Source organism: Solanum lycopersicum, chromosome 6, assembly GCF_036512215.1.
Source record: "Solanum lycopersicum chromosome 6, SLM_r2.1".
NCBI lineage: Eukaryota > Viridiplantae > Streptophyta > Magnoliopsida > Solanales > Solanaceae > Solanum > Solanum lycopersicum.
In genome coordinates this window covers 43,986,738-44,006,704 of record NC_090805.1, presented here as the reverse complement: position 1 = coordinate 44,006,704, position 19,967 = coordinate 43,986,738, and the positions used below count along the sequence as shown (strand labels likewise).

Here is a 19,967-nt window from a genome sequence, read left to right as displayed (position 1 = left end):
ACTCCGACGTCAAAAATGACAAAAAACTTTTTGGACGTCGTTTAAGACCTTGTCTATTCAGTCGGTTGGCCCTCACGGGCAGTCCGTCCCATCTTCAATGTCAAACAAGCCGCGAAGCGCACATACCCCCATTTAGACGTTTTTCGTGTGCTATAGTAAACCTTTTTTTAGGTGATCTCGATTTAGACATCAAAAGTTTCAAATTTTTTTTTGGACGTCCGTTAAGACCTTGTGTATGCAGCCGGTTGGCCCTCACGGCCAGTCCGACCCATTTTGAAGGTCAAACGATCCCCAAAATGAGCATACCCTTCATTTCGACGATATTCATGTGCTATAGCAAATCATTTTTTAGTGATCCGGATTCCGACGTCAAAAATGTCAAATTTTATTGTGGACGTCTGTCAAGACATTGTCTATGCAGCCGGTTGGCTTTCACGGCTAGTCTAACCCATTTTCAAGGTCAAACAATCCCCGAAGCGAGTATACACCTCATTTCGACGATTTTCGTGTGCTCGGATTCCAACGTCAATAATGCCAAAAAATTTTGTGGATGTCCGTCAAGACCTTGTATATGCAGCAGGTTGTTTCTCACGGCAAGTCCGACCCATTTTAAAGGTTAAACAAGCCCCGAAGCGAGCATACCCCTCATTTCGACGATTTTCGTGTGCTATAGCGAACCATTTTTTTAGGTGATTCGGATTTCGACATCAAAAATACCAAATTTTTTTGTGGAAGTCCGTCATGACCTTGTCTATTCAACCGGTTGTCCCTCACGGCTAGTCCGACCCATTCTGAAGGTCAAACAAGCCCCGAAGCGAGCATACCCCTCAATTCGACGATTTTCATGTGCTATAGCAAACTAATTTTTGGGAGATCCGGATTCCAACGTCAAAAATGCCAAATTTTTTTTGGACATCCGTCAAAACCTTGTCTATGCAGCTAGTTATCCCTCAAAGCCAGTCCGACCCATTTTGAATGTCAAACGAGCCCCGAAGCGAGCATACCCCTCAATTCGACGATTTTCGTGTGCTATAGCAAACCATTTTTTGAGTGATCCAGATTTCGACGTCAATGATACGCTCAAACTTACTTCTCAAATGAGAAGTAAAGCGGTCGCGTCAAGTAAATAACCCAACTAATGAGGTTGGGATCGTTCCCACGAGGAAAATAGTCTAGACTTAACTTCAACTTGTTATTACTATTGTTCGGTTGATAACTTCCTTAAAAAGTAAAAACATAAAAAAGGGGGGTTTGTATTTTCTAATGAGTAAAAATAACTAATGAACTTGAAAGAGACACTTAACAACTTTTAATTTTGGGTTTTAATCAATTAATTAAAGCAACTAGGGTTTACGTGTTCCCCACAAGTTCATAACTTGATAATTCTAACTATAACAATTCTTTCCCAGTATCTTGCATGCAAAGTGATAGGTTATGTATTTCTAAATCCTTGGTCCGGCATCTAGAAAACCTCACTCCGCACCTTGGTCCGGCTACGTGTGTTGCTTTCCTAACCCTTATCTTTACCTCATATTAAGCATCGTATTCGATATTTGACTAAGTTATTACCTCGTACCAATCAATACTAGCCTATTAGATAGTATACACTAAATCTATGTTAATAATTCTTTTCCTATTATCCATCTCCTTGGTCCGGCAAGTAGCATTAAGGCGAGTTCTAACGTTGATCATCCGTTAAAGAGACTTCTAAGCGAAAGAATTATTAATACATGCAAGTCACTATTCTAGAATTGTTGTTTTAGTTAGGGTTTATCTCATTATTTGCCTATGGTTCCCACAACCCTAGTTATGGAGTTTAGTTCCTCATAGTCATAAACACAACATTCAAATATGTTAAATAAAAATTCATGTACTTACTTCAATGAGAAAGAATAAAGTCCAAAAATTTGCTTGATTAATCACCAAAAATCACTTGTAAGAATCTCCAAAAATCAAACACTAATACACAAATTCTAATAATATGATGTCTAATCTCCCAGAGTCTAACCTCAAAAACGAAGTTTTTCGAACTATTTATAAAAAATAAAAACCTAATTACACAAGGATTCTAATTACTGGAAATCTGCCAAAACGCGGCTGGGTCGACGGACTACACGACAGACCGTCGTGGACTCCGTCGTCCCATACTTGGTGCAATTTCTTCTGTTGCTTTCTTCATTCCCCTCGACGGCAAGTGTGACGGACCGTCATAGGCACAACGGTCTGTCGAGGCTCTTCGTTTCAAAATACTTCAACTCTTGGAATCTGGGTACTGGGATCACTTTTCTGATCTTCACGACGAACCTGCAGGACGGACCATCATAGCCATGACGGACCGTCACAAGCTTCGTAATCCCACACTTTGTCAGACTTCCCCATTTTCCTTCAGCAGCTTCTCTACGCTGCCACCTACGGACCGTCATAAGCTATGTAGGTGGTCTCTTCTACATTTTTTCGCTCAAAATCTCCGCTTTCAGCTCTGGATAGATTTCCTGCAAACAAAGAGAAACTTATATCAAAATTAACACAAAAAAGGCTTTCGGACACACTAAACTTAAGGAAAAAGTATTAATTATACCGTGAAACCATGGTATATCAGTCAAAAATGCCAAAAATTTTTGTGGACGTCCTTCAAGACCTTGTCTATGCAGCCGGTTGGCCCTCACGGCCAGTACGACCCATTATGAAGGAACAAACGAGCCCCGAAGCGAGCATACCCCTCATTACGATGATTTTTGTATTCTATAGCAAACCATTTTTTGGGTGATCTGCATTACGACATCAAAAATGACAATTTTTTTGTTGACGTCCGTCAAGACCTTGTCTATGCAACCAGTTGACCCTAACGGCACGTCCGACCCATTTTGAAGTTCAATCGAGACCCGAAGCGAGCATACCCATCAATTCGACGATTTTCGTGTGCTATAACAAACCATTTTTTGGATGATCCTGATTCCGACGTAAAAATGCCAAATTTTTTTGTGGACGTCCGTCAAGACCTTATCTATGCAGCCGGTTGGCCCTCTCGGCCAGTCCAACCCATTTTAAAGGACAAACGAGCCCCGAAGCGAGCATACCCCTCATTTCAACGATTTTCATGCGCTACAGCAAACCATTTTTTGGGTGATCCGGAGTCCGACATCAAAAATGCCAATTTTTTTTATGGACATCCGTCATGACCTTGTCTATGCATCCGGTTGTCCCTCACGGCCAACCTGACCCATTTTTAAGGTCAAATGAGCCCCGAAGCGAGCAAACCCCTCATTTCGATAATTTTTGTATGCTATAGCAAACCATTTTTGGGTGATCCGGATTTCGATATCAAAAATGCCAAATTTTTTTGTGGACGTTCGTCAAAACCTTATCTATGCAGCCGGTTGGACCTTACAGCCAGTCCGACCTATTTTCAAGGTCAAACAAGCCCTGAAGCGAATATACCTCTCATTTCAATGATTTTTGTGTGCTATAGCAAACCATTTTTTGGGTGATCCGGATTCCAACGTCAAAAATGCCAATTTTTTTTGTGGACGTCCGTCAAGACCTTGTCTATGCAGCCGGTTGGCGTTCACGGCCAGTTCGACCCATTTTCAATGTCAAACGAGCCCCGAAGTGAGCATACCCCCCATTTCGACGATTTTCGTGTGCTATAGCAAACCATTTTTTGGGTGATCCAGATTTCGACGTCCAAAATGCCAAATTTTTTTGTGGACGTCCGTCAAGACTTTTTCTATGCAGACGGTTGGCTTTCAAGGCCATTCCAACCCATTTTCAATGTCAAACGATCTCCGAAGCAAGCATACCCCTCAGTTCGATGATTTTAGTGTGCTATAGCAAACAATTTTTTGAATGATCCGGATTCCGACATCAGAAAATGCCAAATTTTTTTGTTTACGTCCGTCAAGACCTTGTCTATGAAGCCGGTTGTCCCTCACGGCTACTCCGACCCATTTTGAAGGTCAAACGAGCCCCGAAGCGAGCATACCCCTCATTTCGAAGATTTTTGTGTGCTATAGCAAACCTTTTTTTGGGTGATACGGATTTCGACGTCAAAAATGTTAAATCTTTTTGTGGACATCCGTAAAAACCTTGTCTATGCAGCCGGTTGTCCCTCACGGCACGTCCGACCCATTTTCAAGGTCAAACGAGCCTCGAAGCGAGCATACCCCTCATTTCGACGATTTTCGTGTGCTATAGCAAACAATTTTTTGGGTGATCCGGATTCCGACGTCAAAAATGCCAAAATTTTTTGTGATGTTCGTCAAAACCTTGTCTTTGAAGCCGGTTATCCCTCATACCCAGTCCGACCCATTTTGAAGGTCAAACGAGCCCCGAAGCGAGCATACCCCTTATTTCGACGATTTTCGTGTGCTATAACAAACCATTTTTTGGGTGATCTTGATTTCGACGTCAAAAATGCCAAATTTTTTTGTGGACGTCCGTCAAGACCTTGTCTATGCAGCCAGTTGTCCCTCACGGCCAGTCTGACCAATTTTAAAGGTCAAACGAGCACCAAAGCGAGCATACCCCTTATTTCGACATTTTTGTGTGCGATAGCAAATCGTTTTTGGGGTGATCCAGATTTTGACGTCAAAAATGTCAATTTTTTTTGTGTACGTTCGTCAAGACCTTGTCTATGCAGCCAGTTGGCCCTCACGGCCAGTCCGACCCATTTTGAAGGTCAAACGAGCCCCAAAGCGAGCATATCCCTTGTTTAGACGATTTTTTTGTGCTACAGCAAACTATTTTTTGGGTGATCCGGATTCGACATCTAAAATGTAAATTTTTTTTGTGGACGTCTGTCAAGACCTTTTCTATGCAGCTGGTTATCCCTAACGTCCAGTCCGACCCATTTTGAAGGTCAAACAAGCCGCCAAGCGAGCATACCCCTCATTTCGACGATTTTCGTGTGCTATAGCAAACCATTTTTTGGGTGATCCGGATTTCGACGTTAAAAATGCCAAATTTTTTTTGGACGTCCGTCAAGACCTTATTTATGCATATGGTTATCCATCACGGCCAGTCCGACCCATTTTGAAGGTCAAACGAGCCCCGAAGCTAGCATACCCCTCATTTCGATGATTTTTGTGTGCTATAACAAACCATTTTTTGAGTGATCCAGATTTCGTCGTCAAAAATGCCAAATTTTTTTGTGGACGTCCGTCAAGACCTTTATTATGCAGCTGATTGTCCCTCATGGCCAGTTTGACACATTTTGATAGTCAAATGAGCCCTGAAGCGAGCATACCCCTCATTTCGACGATTTTCGTGTGCTATAGCAAACCTTTTTTTGGATGATCCGGATTCCGACGTCAAAAATGCCAAATTTTTTTGTGGACGTCTGCCAAGACCTTGTCTATGCAGCCGGTTAGCTTTCACGGCCAGTTCGACCCATTTTCAAGGTCAAACGAGCTCCGAAGCGAGCATACACCTCATTTCGACGATTTTCGTGTGCTCGTATTTTTGACGTAAAAAATACCAATTTTTTTTGTGGACGTCCGTCAAGACCTTGGTTATCCGGATTCCGACGTAAAAAATGCCAAATTTTTTTATGGACCCATTTTGAAGGTCAAACGAGCCCTGAAACGAGCATACCCCTTATTTCGATGACTTTCGTGTGCTATAGCAAACCATTTTTTGGGTAATCCGGATTAAGACGTCAAAAATTTCAAAAAATTTTGTAGACGTCCGCCAATACCTTGGCAATGCAGCCAGTTGTCCATCACGGCCAATCCAACTCATTTTCAAGATCAAACGAGCCTCGAAGCGCGCATACACCCCATTTCAACGATTTTTATTTGCTATAACAAACCATTTTTTGGATTATCCAGATTTTGACGTCAAAAATGCCAAATTTTTTTGGACGTCCGTCAAGACATTGTCTATGCAGCCGGTTGGCCAACACGGCCAGTTTGACCCATTTTCAAGGGCAAGCGAGCCTCGAAACGCGCATACCCCCATATTTAGACGATTTTCGTGTGCTATAGCAAACCATTTTAAGGGTGATCCGGATTTCGATGTCAAAAATGCCAAACCTTTTAGTGGACGTGCGTCAAGACCTTAATTATGCATCCGGTTGTCCCTCACGGCCAGTCCGACAAATTTTCAAGGTCAAACGAGCCTCGAAGCACGCATACCCCCATTTCGACAATTTTCGTGTGCTATAGCAAATCATTTTTCAGGTGATCCAGATTTCGACGTCAAAAATGTCAATTTTTTTTGGACGTCCGTCAAGACCTTGTTTATGCAACCGGTTATCCCTCACGGCTAGTCCGACCTATTTTGAAGGTCAAACAAGCCCCGAAGCGAGCATACCCCTCATTTCGACGATTTTTGTGTGCTATAACAAACAATTTTTTGGGTGATCCGGATTTCGACGTCAAAAATGCCAAATTTTTTTGTGGACGTCCGTCAAGACCTTGTCTATGCAGCTGGTTGTCCCTCACGGCCAGTTTGACCCATTTTGAAGGTCAAACGAGCCCCGAAGCGAGCATACCCCTCATTTCGACAATTTGTGTGTGTTATAGCAAACCATTTTTTGGGTGATCCAGATTAAGACGTCAAAAGTTCCAAAAAATTTTGTGGACGTCCGTCAATACCTTGGCTATGCATCCAATTGGCCATCACGGCCAATCCAACTCATTTTCAAGGTCAAACGAGCCCGAAGCGAGCATATCCCAATTTTGACGATTTTTGTAAGCAATAGCAAACTATTTTTTAGGTGATCCGAATTTCGACATCAAAAATGCCAAAAAATTTTGTGGACGTCCGTCGACCTTGGCTATGTAGCCAATTGGCAATCACGGACAGTCCAACCCATTTTCAATCTCAAACGAGCCCCTAAACGCGCATACCCTCTTATTTAGACGATTTTCATGTGCTATAGCAAACCATTTTTAGGGTGATCCAAATTCTGATGTCAAAATTGCCAAACTTTTTTCTGGACGTGCGTCAAGACCTTGCCTATTCATCCAGTTGGCCCTCCAACCAGTCCGACCAATTTTCAAGGTCAAACGAGCCTCAAAGAGCGCATACCCCCCATTTTGTCGATTTTCCATTTTTTGGGTTATCCGGATTTCGACGCCAAAAATGTCAAATTTTTTTGTGGACGTCCGTCAAGACCTTGTCTATGCAGCCGGTTGACCCTCACGCCCAGTACGACCCATTTTGAAGGTCAAACGATCCCAAAGCGAGCATACCCTTTATTTCGATGATTTTCGTGTGCTATAGCAAACCATTTTTTGGGTGATCCGGAGTAAGACGTCAAAAATTCCAAAATTTTTTGTGGACGTCTGTCAATACCTTGGCTATGCATCCAGTTGGCTATCACGGCCAATCCAACTCATTTTCTAGGTCAAACAAACCCTGAAGTGAGTATACCACAATTTCGACGATTTTCGTAAGCAATAGCAAACCATTTTTTTGGTGATCCAGATTCCGATGTCAAAAATGCCAAAAAAATTTTTGGACGTTCGTCAAGACCATGGTATGCATCCACTTGGCAATCATGGCCAGTCCGACCCACTTTCAAGGTCAAACGAGCCCCGAAGCGTGTGTACCCCCTATTTAGACGATTTTCGTGTGCTATAGCAAACCATTTTTAGGGTTATCTCGATTCCGATGTAAAAATGCCAAAAAATTTTGTGGACGTGCGTCAAGACCTTGTCTATGCAGCCGGTTGTCCCTCACGGCCAGTCCGACCAATTTTCAAGGTCAAACAAGCCTCGAAGCGCGCATACCCCCGATTTCGATGATTTTCGTGTACTATAGCAAACCATTTTTCGGTGATCCGGATTAAGACGTCAAAAATTCCAATTTTTTTGTGGACGTCCCTCAATACCTTGTCTATGCATCCAGTTGGCCATCACGGCCAATCCAACTCATTTTCAAGGTCAGACGAGCCCCGAAGCGAGCATACCCCTCATTTCGACGATTTGCGTCTGCTATAGCAAACCATTTTTTGGGTGATCCATATTAAGACGTCAAAAGTACCAAAAAAATTTTGTAGACGTCCGTCAAGACCTTGGCTATGCATTCGGTTGTCTCTCAAGGCCATTTCGACCAAATTTCAAAGTTAAACGAGCCCCGAAGCGCGCATACGCCCCATTTATATGATTTTCGTGTGCCATAACAAAACTTAATTTGGTGATCCGGACACCGATGTCAAAAATGCCAAAAAAAATTTGTGAACATCGTGTCAGACCTTGTCTTTGTAGTCCGTTTTCCCTCACATCCAGTCCGATCCATTTTCAAGGTCAAACGAGCCCCGAAGCGCGCATACCCCCCATTTAGATGATTTTCGTGTACTAAAGCAAACAATTTTTTGGGTGATCCGGATTTCGACATCAAAATTTCCAAAAAATTTTGTGGACGTCCGTTAAGACCTCGGCTATGCATCCCGTTGGCTCTCACGGTCATTCCGACCCATTTTCAAGGTCAAACGTGCCCCCGAAGCGCGCGTACCCCTCATTTCAACGATTTTTGTACGCTATAGCAAACCATTTTTTGGGTGATCCGGTTCCGATGTCAAAAATGCCAAAAATTTTGTGAACGTCCGTTAAGACCTTTTCTATGAATCCGATTGTCCATCACGGCCTGTCCGATCCATTTTCAAGGTCAAACTAGCCTCAAAGCGCGCGTACCCCCCATTTAGACGATTTTTGTATGCTATAGCAAACCATTTTTTGGGTGATCCAGATTTCGACGTCAAAAGTTCAAAAAAAATTTGTGATCATCCGCAAGACCTTGGCTATGAATTATTGGCTCTCACGTCCAGTACGACCCATTTTCAAGGTCAAATGAGCTTCGAAGCGCGCATACACCCCTTTTTGACGACTTTTGTGTGCTATGGCAAACCATTTTTTGGGTGATTCGAATTCTGAAGTCAATAATTCTAAAAAAAATTTGGACATCCTCAAGCCCTTGGTTATGCAGCCCATTGTCTCTCACGGAAAGTCCTACCCATTTTCAAGGTCAAACGAGCTCCGAAGCACGCATATCCCCATTTAGATGATTTTTGTGTGCTATAGCAAACCATTTTTTGGTGAGTTGGATTCTGACGTCAAAAATGCCAAAAAAATTTGTGTACGTCCGTCAAGACCTTTGATATGCAGCCGGTTGTCCCTCACAGCCAGTCCAGCCCATTTTCAAGGTCAAACGAGCCCCAAAGCGCGCATATCCCCCATTTAGATGATTTTCGTGTGCTATAGCAAATCATTTTTTGGGTGATCCGGATTTCGACATCAAGAGTTCTTAAAATTTTGTGGATGTCCGTCAAGAACTCGGCTATGCATCTCGTTGGCTCTCACGGCCAGTCTGACCCAATCTCAAAGTCAACCGAACCTTGAAGCGCGCATACTCCCTATTTCGATGATTTTCGTGTGCTATAGCAAACCATTTTTTGGGTGATCCGAACTCCGACGTCAAAAATGTCAAAAAAATTTATGGACATTGTCCATGCAATCGTTTGGCCCTCATGAGCAGTCCGTCCCATTTTCAAGGTCAAACGAGCCCCGAAGCGTGCATATCCCCTATTTCGATGATTTTTGTGTTTTATTACAAACCATTTTTTGGGTGATCCGAATTCCGACGTGAAAAATGCCAAAATTTTTTGTGGACATCCTCATGACCTTGCCTATGCAGCCGGTTGGACCTCACGGCCAGTCCGACCCATTTTCAAGGTCAAACGAGCCCCGAAGCGCGCATACCCCCATTTAGATGATTTTAGTGTGCTATAGCAAACCATTTTTTGGGAGATCCGAATTCCGACATCAAAAGTTCAAAAAAATTTTGTGGACGTCCATCAAGACCTTGGCTATGCATCCGATTGGATCTCACGGCCAGCCCTACCCATTTTCAAGTTTAAACGAGTCCCGAAGCGCGTATACCCCCCATTTCACAATTTTCGTGTGCTATAGCAAACCATTTTTGGGTGATCCGGACTCTGACGTCAAAAATGCTAAAAACTTTTTGTGGACATCGTTCAAGACCTTGTCTATGCAGTTGGTTGGCCCTCACGGGCAGTATGTCCCATTTTCAAGGTCGGACGAGCACCGAAGTGCGCATATCCCCCATTTCGATGATTTTTGTGTTCTATAGCAAACCATTTTTTGGGTGATCCGGATTCCGACGTCAAAAATGCAAAAAAAATTGTGGACGTTCGTCAAGACTTTGTCGTGTCGAACGCGTGAAATTCATAGATCAATAAGATGTGGTTGTAGCTTTTCAAGGGTGTAACTATTTCAGTTTTATAAAATTCAGGGGGGGTGATAGGACTTCCGTAAAGTATGAGTGTAGTTGAGAATTCAACTATAGATGTTGTGGGGGGGGGGGGGGGGGTTTGGCCATTTTCTCTAAAAATTATAATCACATAATTACTTTTTAAAATTATTATTCTCATCGACATAAAATTTATTATTCTCACCAACATATAGTCAATTTAATTCACACCAACCGATTGTTAAAGTTATGAACTATTTATAGTCTATGAGCATTAAAATATAGTAGTGAATGACATTGACCAATAAAATGACTCAAAGTAACAATGTTAGTTCGTCTTCTCAGTAACATAATCGAGAAATACAAGTTCAACGTGAAAAATTGTCTGCATTATGTGGGAGGATTATACTATAGACCAGTACACTACACTTTTTGTTCAATTTATTTTAATTAAATTAAAGTTGCATCAAACAATTACTTAAATGGAGAACAAATAACTTCAAATTATTTATTAGCGATTTTATAAATTTTTGTTTATTTGATAATATTGAATTAACAATTGGGCTATTTTAATAGTTTTACAACTTATGAGATTTTCATGTTTATGAGAAAATATACCACACAAAAGTTCCATACCGCATATCCAAACAAACTTTCCATTTCATCTCATTATTCAATATCATGATACTATATTATGATTCTATATCATGATACCATATCTGTATTAGAGATTAAGAATGGCATAATCAATGACGCCATCAACCACCAATGGTATTAGTCCTAATTATTAATTATTATTATTATTATTATTAATAATAATAATAATAATAATAAACAATAATATACAAATTGTTCATTTTATTTTAATAAACACAAACACTATATGGGCTGCTTGACAAGAAAGGAGGCAACGGATGTTGGATCTTGAAAAGTAGGTGAGAAAATGCATCTGGTGGTTCTGATTAAGAAAACTTATTTTAGCGATTGTACAAAATTATAATGGATAAATTAAAATTATTGATCAAGTTAAGAATGATTAAAAACTAAAAAGTGATTAAGTGTAGGATAATCAACTTATAATTTTTGTCCTATTTTTACTTATAAGCAATTAGTTTGTGCTTGCTTAACACATGAATAAGATGTAAAGTGTTTATAGCTCAACTTGATGAGTTTATTATACAAGCTTAGTCAAATATGCTCAAAGTACGTTTAGTTTCTAACTAGAAAATCATTTTTATAATTTAAATAATTCAATTAATTAATATTATTGTTATTCACATTATCAGTTGTGGTAAATACTTTATATAATTGAGGAGCTTTAAATTTTTAAAAAGTAGTAATATCCAAAGGGTTTCTTCACTACTAAAAAAAGGCCAAAAAGAGGCCTAGAAAAGAGACCTCACGAGGTCTCTTTTCGGAAAAAAGAGACCTAAAAGAAGACCTCAATGCTAGGTCAGTAAAATGCAGGTCACTTTTTTACAGACACCTCATGAGGTCGCCAAACGGAGACCTCACGATGTCACCAACAAATAATCTGATTTTTTACAAAAAAGAGACCTCACGAGGTCACTATTGTATTATTTAATTTAATTTTATATTTTTTATATAGAGACCTCATGAGGTCACAATTTTATAATATTATTTAATTTTATATTTTAATTAAGAAACCTCATTAGGTCGCTAAGATATTATTTAATTTTATTTTATATTATTTTAAAGTAGAGACCTCATGAGGTCTCTTCTCTGCATTTATATTTGGACACCTCACGAGGTCTCCGTTATGATATTTACGGAAAATATAATGCAGAAAAGAGATCTCATGAGGTCTCTTTTCTGCATTTATAAAATGTTAATTAGAGACCTGATGAGGTCTCCATTTTGAAATAGCTGAAAAAATTAATACAAAAGGGAGACCTCATGAGGTCTCTACTTGTTAAATAAAAATAATAATTTAATTTAATTGAATATTTAAAGAATAAGAGACAGGTCTCCAATTTTATGAGAATTAGATTAAAAATTAAATTTTTTTAAATAAGTTAGGTAAGAAAAAAATATTCATTAGATTGACCTCACGAGGTCTCTCCTACATTAAAAAAAAATTAAAAGATATTAATTTAAATAGCGAACTCATGAGGATATTAATTTAAATAGCGACCTCATGAGGTCTCTTATTATTGACCTATTTTTGAGGTCTCCATTTTTAGGTCTCTTTTTGGTCTTTTTTTGGTAGTGCTTGTTTTCATTTATTTTGTATCTATTGTAAATTATGTAATTTAGTAATCAATAATTACAGATTATGTAATTTAGATAACAACTGTGGACTATGTAATTTACTCATAGTTATACATTATAATTTAGTTAATAATTGTAGATTATGTTTTTTAGCTCTCAATGGTATATTATGTAACTTAGTTAATAGTTACAAATTATAAACTATTTTATTAACAATCTTTTGGAGTTTTATTTACCAGGAATGTAATTTCCAATAAAATCTTGAAACAATGTAGTTTTTTTTTTCTTTTTTTGGTTTAAATGTTCATCCCCAACTTTTAGTTCTTTTTTAGAAAAATTTCAATCAAACATCTCGATGGCTGAAAATTCTTAGTCAAAATATGAGACTTATGAGAAAGTTCCACATTAACGCATCAAAAATGATCTCATGTGTGCAAAATTGACCATGTGGTTAAAGGAGTTTTTTCTTTTCTTTTATTATATACGACGACCCTACCGCCATATGCCCTAATTTGTCAAAGTAAAAATATACAAATATAGACTTTGTAGTAAAACTTTCAACAAATACATCCCAATGTAACAATCTTGATTTATTTAGTACCATAAGGTAGTAATTACTGTTTATTAGTAATACTAATCCTAATACTAATATTCAAGGCTTCTAGAAATCATTTGGGAATTATTTTAACACTATAAAAGGTCACTAAGATTACATAAATGAATAAATCAAATCATCCAACACCAATAGCTATTGATTTAATTTTCATCATTCTTGTAGCTCATCAAATTAAATCAATGGATATGAATTTAGTTTCATTTATCCTCTTGTTCTCATTCCTTTTTATTATTTTTCGAAAATTGAGAAGAAGCCAAAAACAAAACTTGCCTCCAGGTCCATGGAGACTCCCACTCATTGGGAGTTTGCATCATTTAATTAGTGGACATAATCCACATCGTATTTTTAGAGACCTAGCTCGAAAATACGGCCCCGTAATGTACTTAGAACTCGGAGAAGTTCCTACCGTCATCATATCATCTCCTTCTACGTCCAAACAAGTTTTAAAAACTCATGATCTCGCCTTTGCTAGTAGGCCACAATTTACATCCACTGATATTGTCATGTACAATAATAAAGATATTGCGTTTGCAGAATATGGTGACTACTGGAAACAAATGCGTAAGATTTGCATAATGGAACTTTTAAGTGCCAAGATGGTCAAGTCATTTAGCTCAATTCGTAAGGATGAGCTCTCTAGTGTTCTCTCGTCAATTGATTCTGTTAGGGGTTGTTGCGAAGTGAACATGACAGAAATAATTGTTCGATTCACAAGCTCTGTGACATGTCGATTGGTGTTTGGAAAATTGTGTAGAGATCGCGATGAGTTGATAAATTTGATGAAAGATGCGTTGTTTTTAGTAGGAGGATTTGATATAGGTGATTTCTTTCCATCGTGGAAGTTACTTTATAAAATGAGTGGAGCAAAATCGAAATTGGTAAAAATGCATCAAAAAGTTGATTCAGTTTTGGAGAGGATTGTTAATGAACATATTAAGAATCGAGAAGCGGGGATCAAGGGGAATGGTGCCCATGGAGGTGAAGATTTGGTTGATGTTTTTCTAAGAATTAAAGAGAATGATCAACTTCAATTTCCAATCACCAATGACCACATAAAAGCTGTGATTTTGGTAAAATAATTTCCCCCTATTTTCTTTTTATATTGTTTTTATCATTAAATTGTTCCGTTTTCTTATTTATTTATAGGGAACTTTCACATATAACCACTTACCGGATAATTGAATTCAAAGGGTTCAAAGATAGTCTAATTACTCTCCATAGCTATAGTTTGATAATTACAATTTGTAGCTACATGTTATAGAGAGGAGAGAGGCGACAGAGAGGGCAAAAAGTGGGAGACAGGTAAACTGCATATATATATATATATATATATATATATATATATATATATTGGTTTAATAATTGTATATTATACATATGTATTTGTATATATGACAAGTAAGATTAGGAGAGAGAGGCGAGCGAGAGAGGGCAGAGAAAGACGAATTGTATATGTATATTGGTTAGATAATTGTAGATTATGCATATGCATATTTATAAAAAGCAAGCGAGATTGGGAGAGAGACGAGCAAGATTGGGAGATGAGGAGAGAGGCCAACGAGAGAGGACAGAGAGTGGGAGAAAGGTGAACTTTTTATGTATATTGATTAGATAATTTTATATTATGCATATATATTTTATATATACATACAAATGTGGCTAATAATACAAACTCGAAGTCAACCCACATAATTAATGTATAACGTTAGTCGTGAGTGGTAATTATAACAAACTATAAATATGATGAGTAAGTAATATAAGTTTGCTTAACCGCGTAATTTTTCTCTTTATTTATTTATTTGTTGATGCGCGCAGGACATGTTTACCGCTGGGACTGAAACTTCATCCACCGCTATTATTTGGGCATTGTCTGAGTTGATGAAACACCCAAATGTTATGGCAAAGGCACAAAGCGAAGTGAGACAAGCCTTCAAAGAGAAAATTGATTTTGATGAAGAAGATCTTGATAACTTGCCGTATCTAAAGTTAGTGATCAAAGAAACGTTAAGGCTACACGCTCCAAGTATAGTCCATAGGGAATGTCGTGAAGAAACAACCGTTGATGGATATACAATACCCGCTAAGGCCACAGTACTAGTCAATACATGGGCAATGGGAAGAGATCCTGAAGTTTGGGATGATCCCGAAAGTTTCATACCAGAGAGATTTGAAAATTCTCCTATTGACTATCTTGGAAATAACTACGAGTTTCTCCCATTTGGTGCAGGAAAAAGAATTTGTCCTGGAATGCAATTTGGTATAGCTAATGTTAAACAACCTCTAGCTAGACTCCTCTACCACTTTAACTGGGGACTTCCATATGGAACAAATAATCCAAAACATTTGGATATGAGTGAGAAAAGTGGATTAAGTGCAGCTAAAGAGAAAGATCTCTACTTAATTGCCAAAACTAATCAAAGTTTGGATGCCATGCTCTAAACCGTGAAAATGAGCTTTAATAAGTAAAATAATAAGCAGCACAATTGATTTTACAATTTTGGTTACATTTTTCTCTCAAGTCTATTATTATATATTGTTTTTGGTTCACACCAATATCTCAAATTTAAATACAATTTTAATTTTATTTGCCAATCTTTATATTGTAAACTTGATCTCCTTTTGAGTTAACAAAAGGAAACTAAAAGAAGAGAAAAACTCATAGCAGTAATTCAAAAATGATGATGCCACATGATAGACATTTAGCCTGACTTCGTAAGTATACATGTTTCGTATGTAGTCTCCAAAAATAGTTTAATTATGTTTCATAAATATAGTTTTTTAATTACAATTCGTAGCTACATGTTATAAAGAGGAGAGTGACTAGCGAGATTGGGAGAAGGAGGAGAGAGGCGAGCGAGAGAGGGCATAGAGTGAAGAGAAGTGAATTATATATGTATATCGATTAGATAATTGTATATATGTAACTAATATACATATGTATTTGTATATCTGACGAGCGAGATTGAGAGATGGAGGAGAGAGGCAAACGAGATTGGGAGAAGTAGGAGAGAGGCAAGCGAAAGAAGGCAATAATTTGTATAATTCACATCTCATTTGTATAATTCAGGGGTACGTTTGTATAATTCACGTGTTTTTGTATAATTGTGTAACACAAAGTCTGGAATTATACAAATACAATAAAAATCGAAATAACAAATTGATACAAACATAAACATATGAACTTTAAACAATAATACAAATTATATTATACAAATTTCATCATATAAATTATATTATACAAAATCTGAAAACTATGCGTTTATACAAACATTAAGAAGTTATACAAAAAAAGATTGAATGTATCCGATGATAAAACTGAAAAATTAAAGGAATCATCGTCATATACAAATACAAACTATCGTATACAAATACAAATACAAATCGAATGAAGAATTGTTATTTCTGAATTATACAAATGTGGCCAATTATATAAACGTGGTTAATTATATAAACTCGAAGTCAACTCACGTAGTGTTAGTCACGAGTGGTAATTATAGCAAACTATAACTATAATGATTAATTAAGTAATATAAGTTTGTTTAACTGCGTAATTTTTCCTTTAATTTACAGCCACATCCACTAGTACCTAAATCAAGTGAACAAACACAAGTTGTCAAATTTTAAATTAATTGGAATTGATTGCATTCATTGGTGATACTGTCACGATCCAACACACAGGGCCGTGTGGACACTGCTCTAAAACTTAACTAGGAGAATCCTCATATCCCGATAATTAAACATGCAGAAAATTTAAAGAAAACAGAGGTAATTATTAAAAAAAATATAACTTTTATAAATAACCTTTATGTATACACTTTTAGTTAAGACTTGTAAAGTAATTTAACAACTCTCAGGGGGCTAATCTAAACAAGTACAAGAGCTACTAAGAGAACAACTACACGATAAATAAAAAACACAACTCCTATCACGCGGAAGGAAGAATAGAAGTTGTGCTGGAAAATTTCTTCGTCTTCACCTAATGAAACATTATTGATCGATATCATCGGTTAACCCTAACCCAACATAAGAAATCAACTATTAAAATCATGAATTAAACCACTCGCTCCTCCATATTTTACCCTTTCTTAGGATACCTTCAATTTACACCAGTACTCCACCTTCTCAACCAACTTACTCACCCGGTTCTTGATCATAGCCTAAACATGCTAACACATTAACGAACCCCCTAATTTCACCCATGAGCACTCTAACTAACCGCACACGTCATACTCTTACTTCCTCGTCATATTACTCAATCATGATCACATAGTACACTATGACAAACTTCCTTACCACTAATCACCCAATCTCTTTCCCCAAGGTGAAACCCACCTGAGCACATTTCATCACATACACTACCTCTACTTCTCTTTCGCAGTTACAACATAGGAACAACCCTCACTATCCATTACTCATCACTTGAACCCATTGCCTTTTCACTATACCCCACGAGTTCGCTCAACACAATCAAACCCAAAACATCACAACATATAACCACTAAATGAAACATGTATGATTCAACACCACCATAACCTTACATGCATAAGTTTAACATATACAATAATATTGACATGAAGAGCAATAAGGTATTTCATTATTTTCAATCATCACAATTATGTCAATTAGTTGGTCCTCTCATGGAACCTAAACTCAAACTATTAGTGCATCAAAACGTAGTACCCAATCTCATAGTTATACCGAAACGTGACAATCCGATCTCATTTAGTTATGCAAGAACGTAGCAATTTAATCTAGTTAATTATGCCAAAAGGTAGCAATCCAATCCATCAACACACCACAATCACATTCACAAGTATATTCTCAACAATCATATAATCTAAAAGTGATTCATGACATATAATTATTCATCTATCTCATTTACAACAAGTGTGAATCAACAATGCAACATAATGAAACAACAACTAAATACATCAAACAATCATATATTCACAACCATCACCTACCAAGGGCCTCGTCAAGAACCTCATATAAATTCTAATTCGACCATACTCAACCCTAATACATTGTCTAAGGCTTCTTTCTAGGATTTAGATCATAAATCATTCGGTACACGAAAACCTACTATAAATCCTACCATCAACTCACATTATATTACGCAGTGAACACAATTTAAACTACTAAATTCATAAAACCTAGCCTACCTGGGCGCCAAAGAGTTGCACGGAGTTCTTGACTCCGATTCTTGATTTTCGGGCTTCGTGACGGTGAATTCGGCCTACAATTCACGAGATATCACCATCCTTAAGCTAGAATTCTTTTTCTCCTTCCTTCCCAAGCTTAGCTCAACTTTTTTGAGGTTTCTAGGGTGTTTAACAACTTATTTATGTATTTTAAAAAGATAGAGAAATAAGATTTCTCGTAATTTACGTTCTGTCTCGCCCATCCTGCTCTGGTGTTAACTTATGCCTCGATGCTGCCGCCACCCAAGTGAAATCTGGCCTAACCTGACGGGACAATGACCCAGATTTTCTCGAGTTTTGTTCCTCCTAAACAACGATGGTTCAGTTCGTTACAAATACTTCTTTCGTCCTAATTAATATGATCTAGTTTGATTGGTACGGAGTGTAAAATGAAAGTAACACTTCTAGAACTTGTGGTTACAACAGGTATATATATTTATGTGTCGATAAATCACTTCATCGATGATAAACTTGAAGTTCCACTTGAAATTATTACTAGACATAGAAATATGTCGTCTTTTCCCCTCTTAATAGTATTAATGAAACTAGAAAGTTGTTTTATTAAAGGGAAAAGGTTAGAAGCTTATCATTTGTACCACTCTATTGCACTGAAAATCCCAAATCAACTAACATTATTCAATTGAGGGATATGCATGATAAGTATAAGTTTATTAACGGTAGGGATATGAATAACTCCATATTAACGGTATTTGTAAGATTAACTAATAAATGAAGTTGAGGAATATTTCTAACTTTTTCCCTTTATTATACGATTACTTCACTTAATTGCATATATTCCACCATTTTATTATTGTTGTTCTTGGCTTGTTGCTATTATTTATATAGTACTTCTCAGTATGGAGAAGAAATTAAAATATACTCGTTTTCCTGCCTCTAAATTAATTTGATTAATAATTTATTTCACAAATATCTTGTGTAAGAAATTTATTTAGTAAAATAAAAGGAAAAGAATAGGAAAACAGACGAGAAGAATAGTGTAGAAGGAATAAAGCTATAGTTAAATTTTGAAACTATTAGAAACTTTCTTCTTTTAAGAAACTATGAGGATCCATTTTTGTAAGAAAGATTTAATCCAAATTAAAATAGGATTAGATAACTATAAATAAACTCGTTAGTAATAGTAGGTCATAATATGTGCACATCCAATTCATAATTAATTTTCAATGGTGAAATTATTGTGGGAGAGAGGCACAACTCTTGGTTAAGGTAATTTCGGAGTCGTCTCGTTAGCTTCTACCTCCAATGCTGAAGAAACCTTACCCTGATTCAAGAATCAGGTTTTTGTAATTCTTTCACAACACAATAAAACAAAAATTTATCGTGAAAACCTTTCTAACTCAAGGAAGGAAAAAATCACGCCGAAGTTATATATTAATTCAAGATTCACAACTCAGTTAATCAATAAAGCTAACTCTAAACTTCTATCCTTTTCGATTAACTATAATCGAAAACTCTTGACTCAACAAGAAGTCAAACTCGCTTCTTATTTACAAAAACTCTCAACATCAATGTATTGTCCATTAGTGATCTTCTACTTGTGGCCCTATTTGAAAGTATAACTTAAGGTTTCATTTATTATATGACACAATATAAATGATCTTTTTAATAGTTAACATAAACTTTTCCTTATATATTTCACATAAAATTAATTAAAGAGAAAAAAATTAATTAAATCGCTGTGT

General features: G+C 37.2%; 1 protein-coding gene across 1 annotated transcript; it reads left to right on the top strand.

The window, feature by feature from the left end:
* Positions 1-13,172: 13,172 nt before the first annotated feature.
* LOC101248402 (cytochrome P450 71D7-like) lies at positions 13,173-15,655 on the top strand. Its single transcript, XM_004242171.5, has 2 exons — positions 13,173-14,133; positions 14,879-15,655. Exons 1-2 carry the CDS (start codon positions 13,243-13,245, stop codon positions 15,500-15,502), a joined length of 1,515 nt encoding a protein of 504 aa, XP_004242219.2. The 5' UTR covers positions 13,173-13,242; the 3' UTR covers positions 15,503-15,655.
* The last annotated feature ends 4,312 nt before the right edge of the window (positions 15,656-19,967 follow it).

Bases quoted from the DNA above. Each gene is read 5' to 3' on its own strand.
- LOC101248402 (XM_004242171.5), top strand. From the start codon at position 13,243: ATGGATATGAATTTAGTTTCATTTATCCTCTTGTTCTCATTCCTTTTT. The intron at 14,134-14,878 runs GTAAAATAATTT...TGATGCGCGCAG, and splicing joins ACATAAAAGCTGTGATTTTG to GACATGTTTACCGCTGGGAC.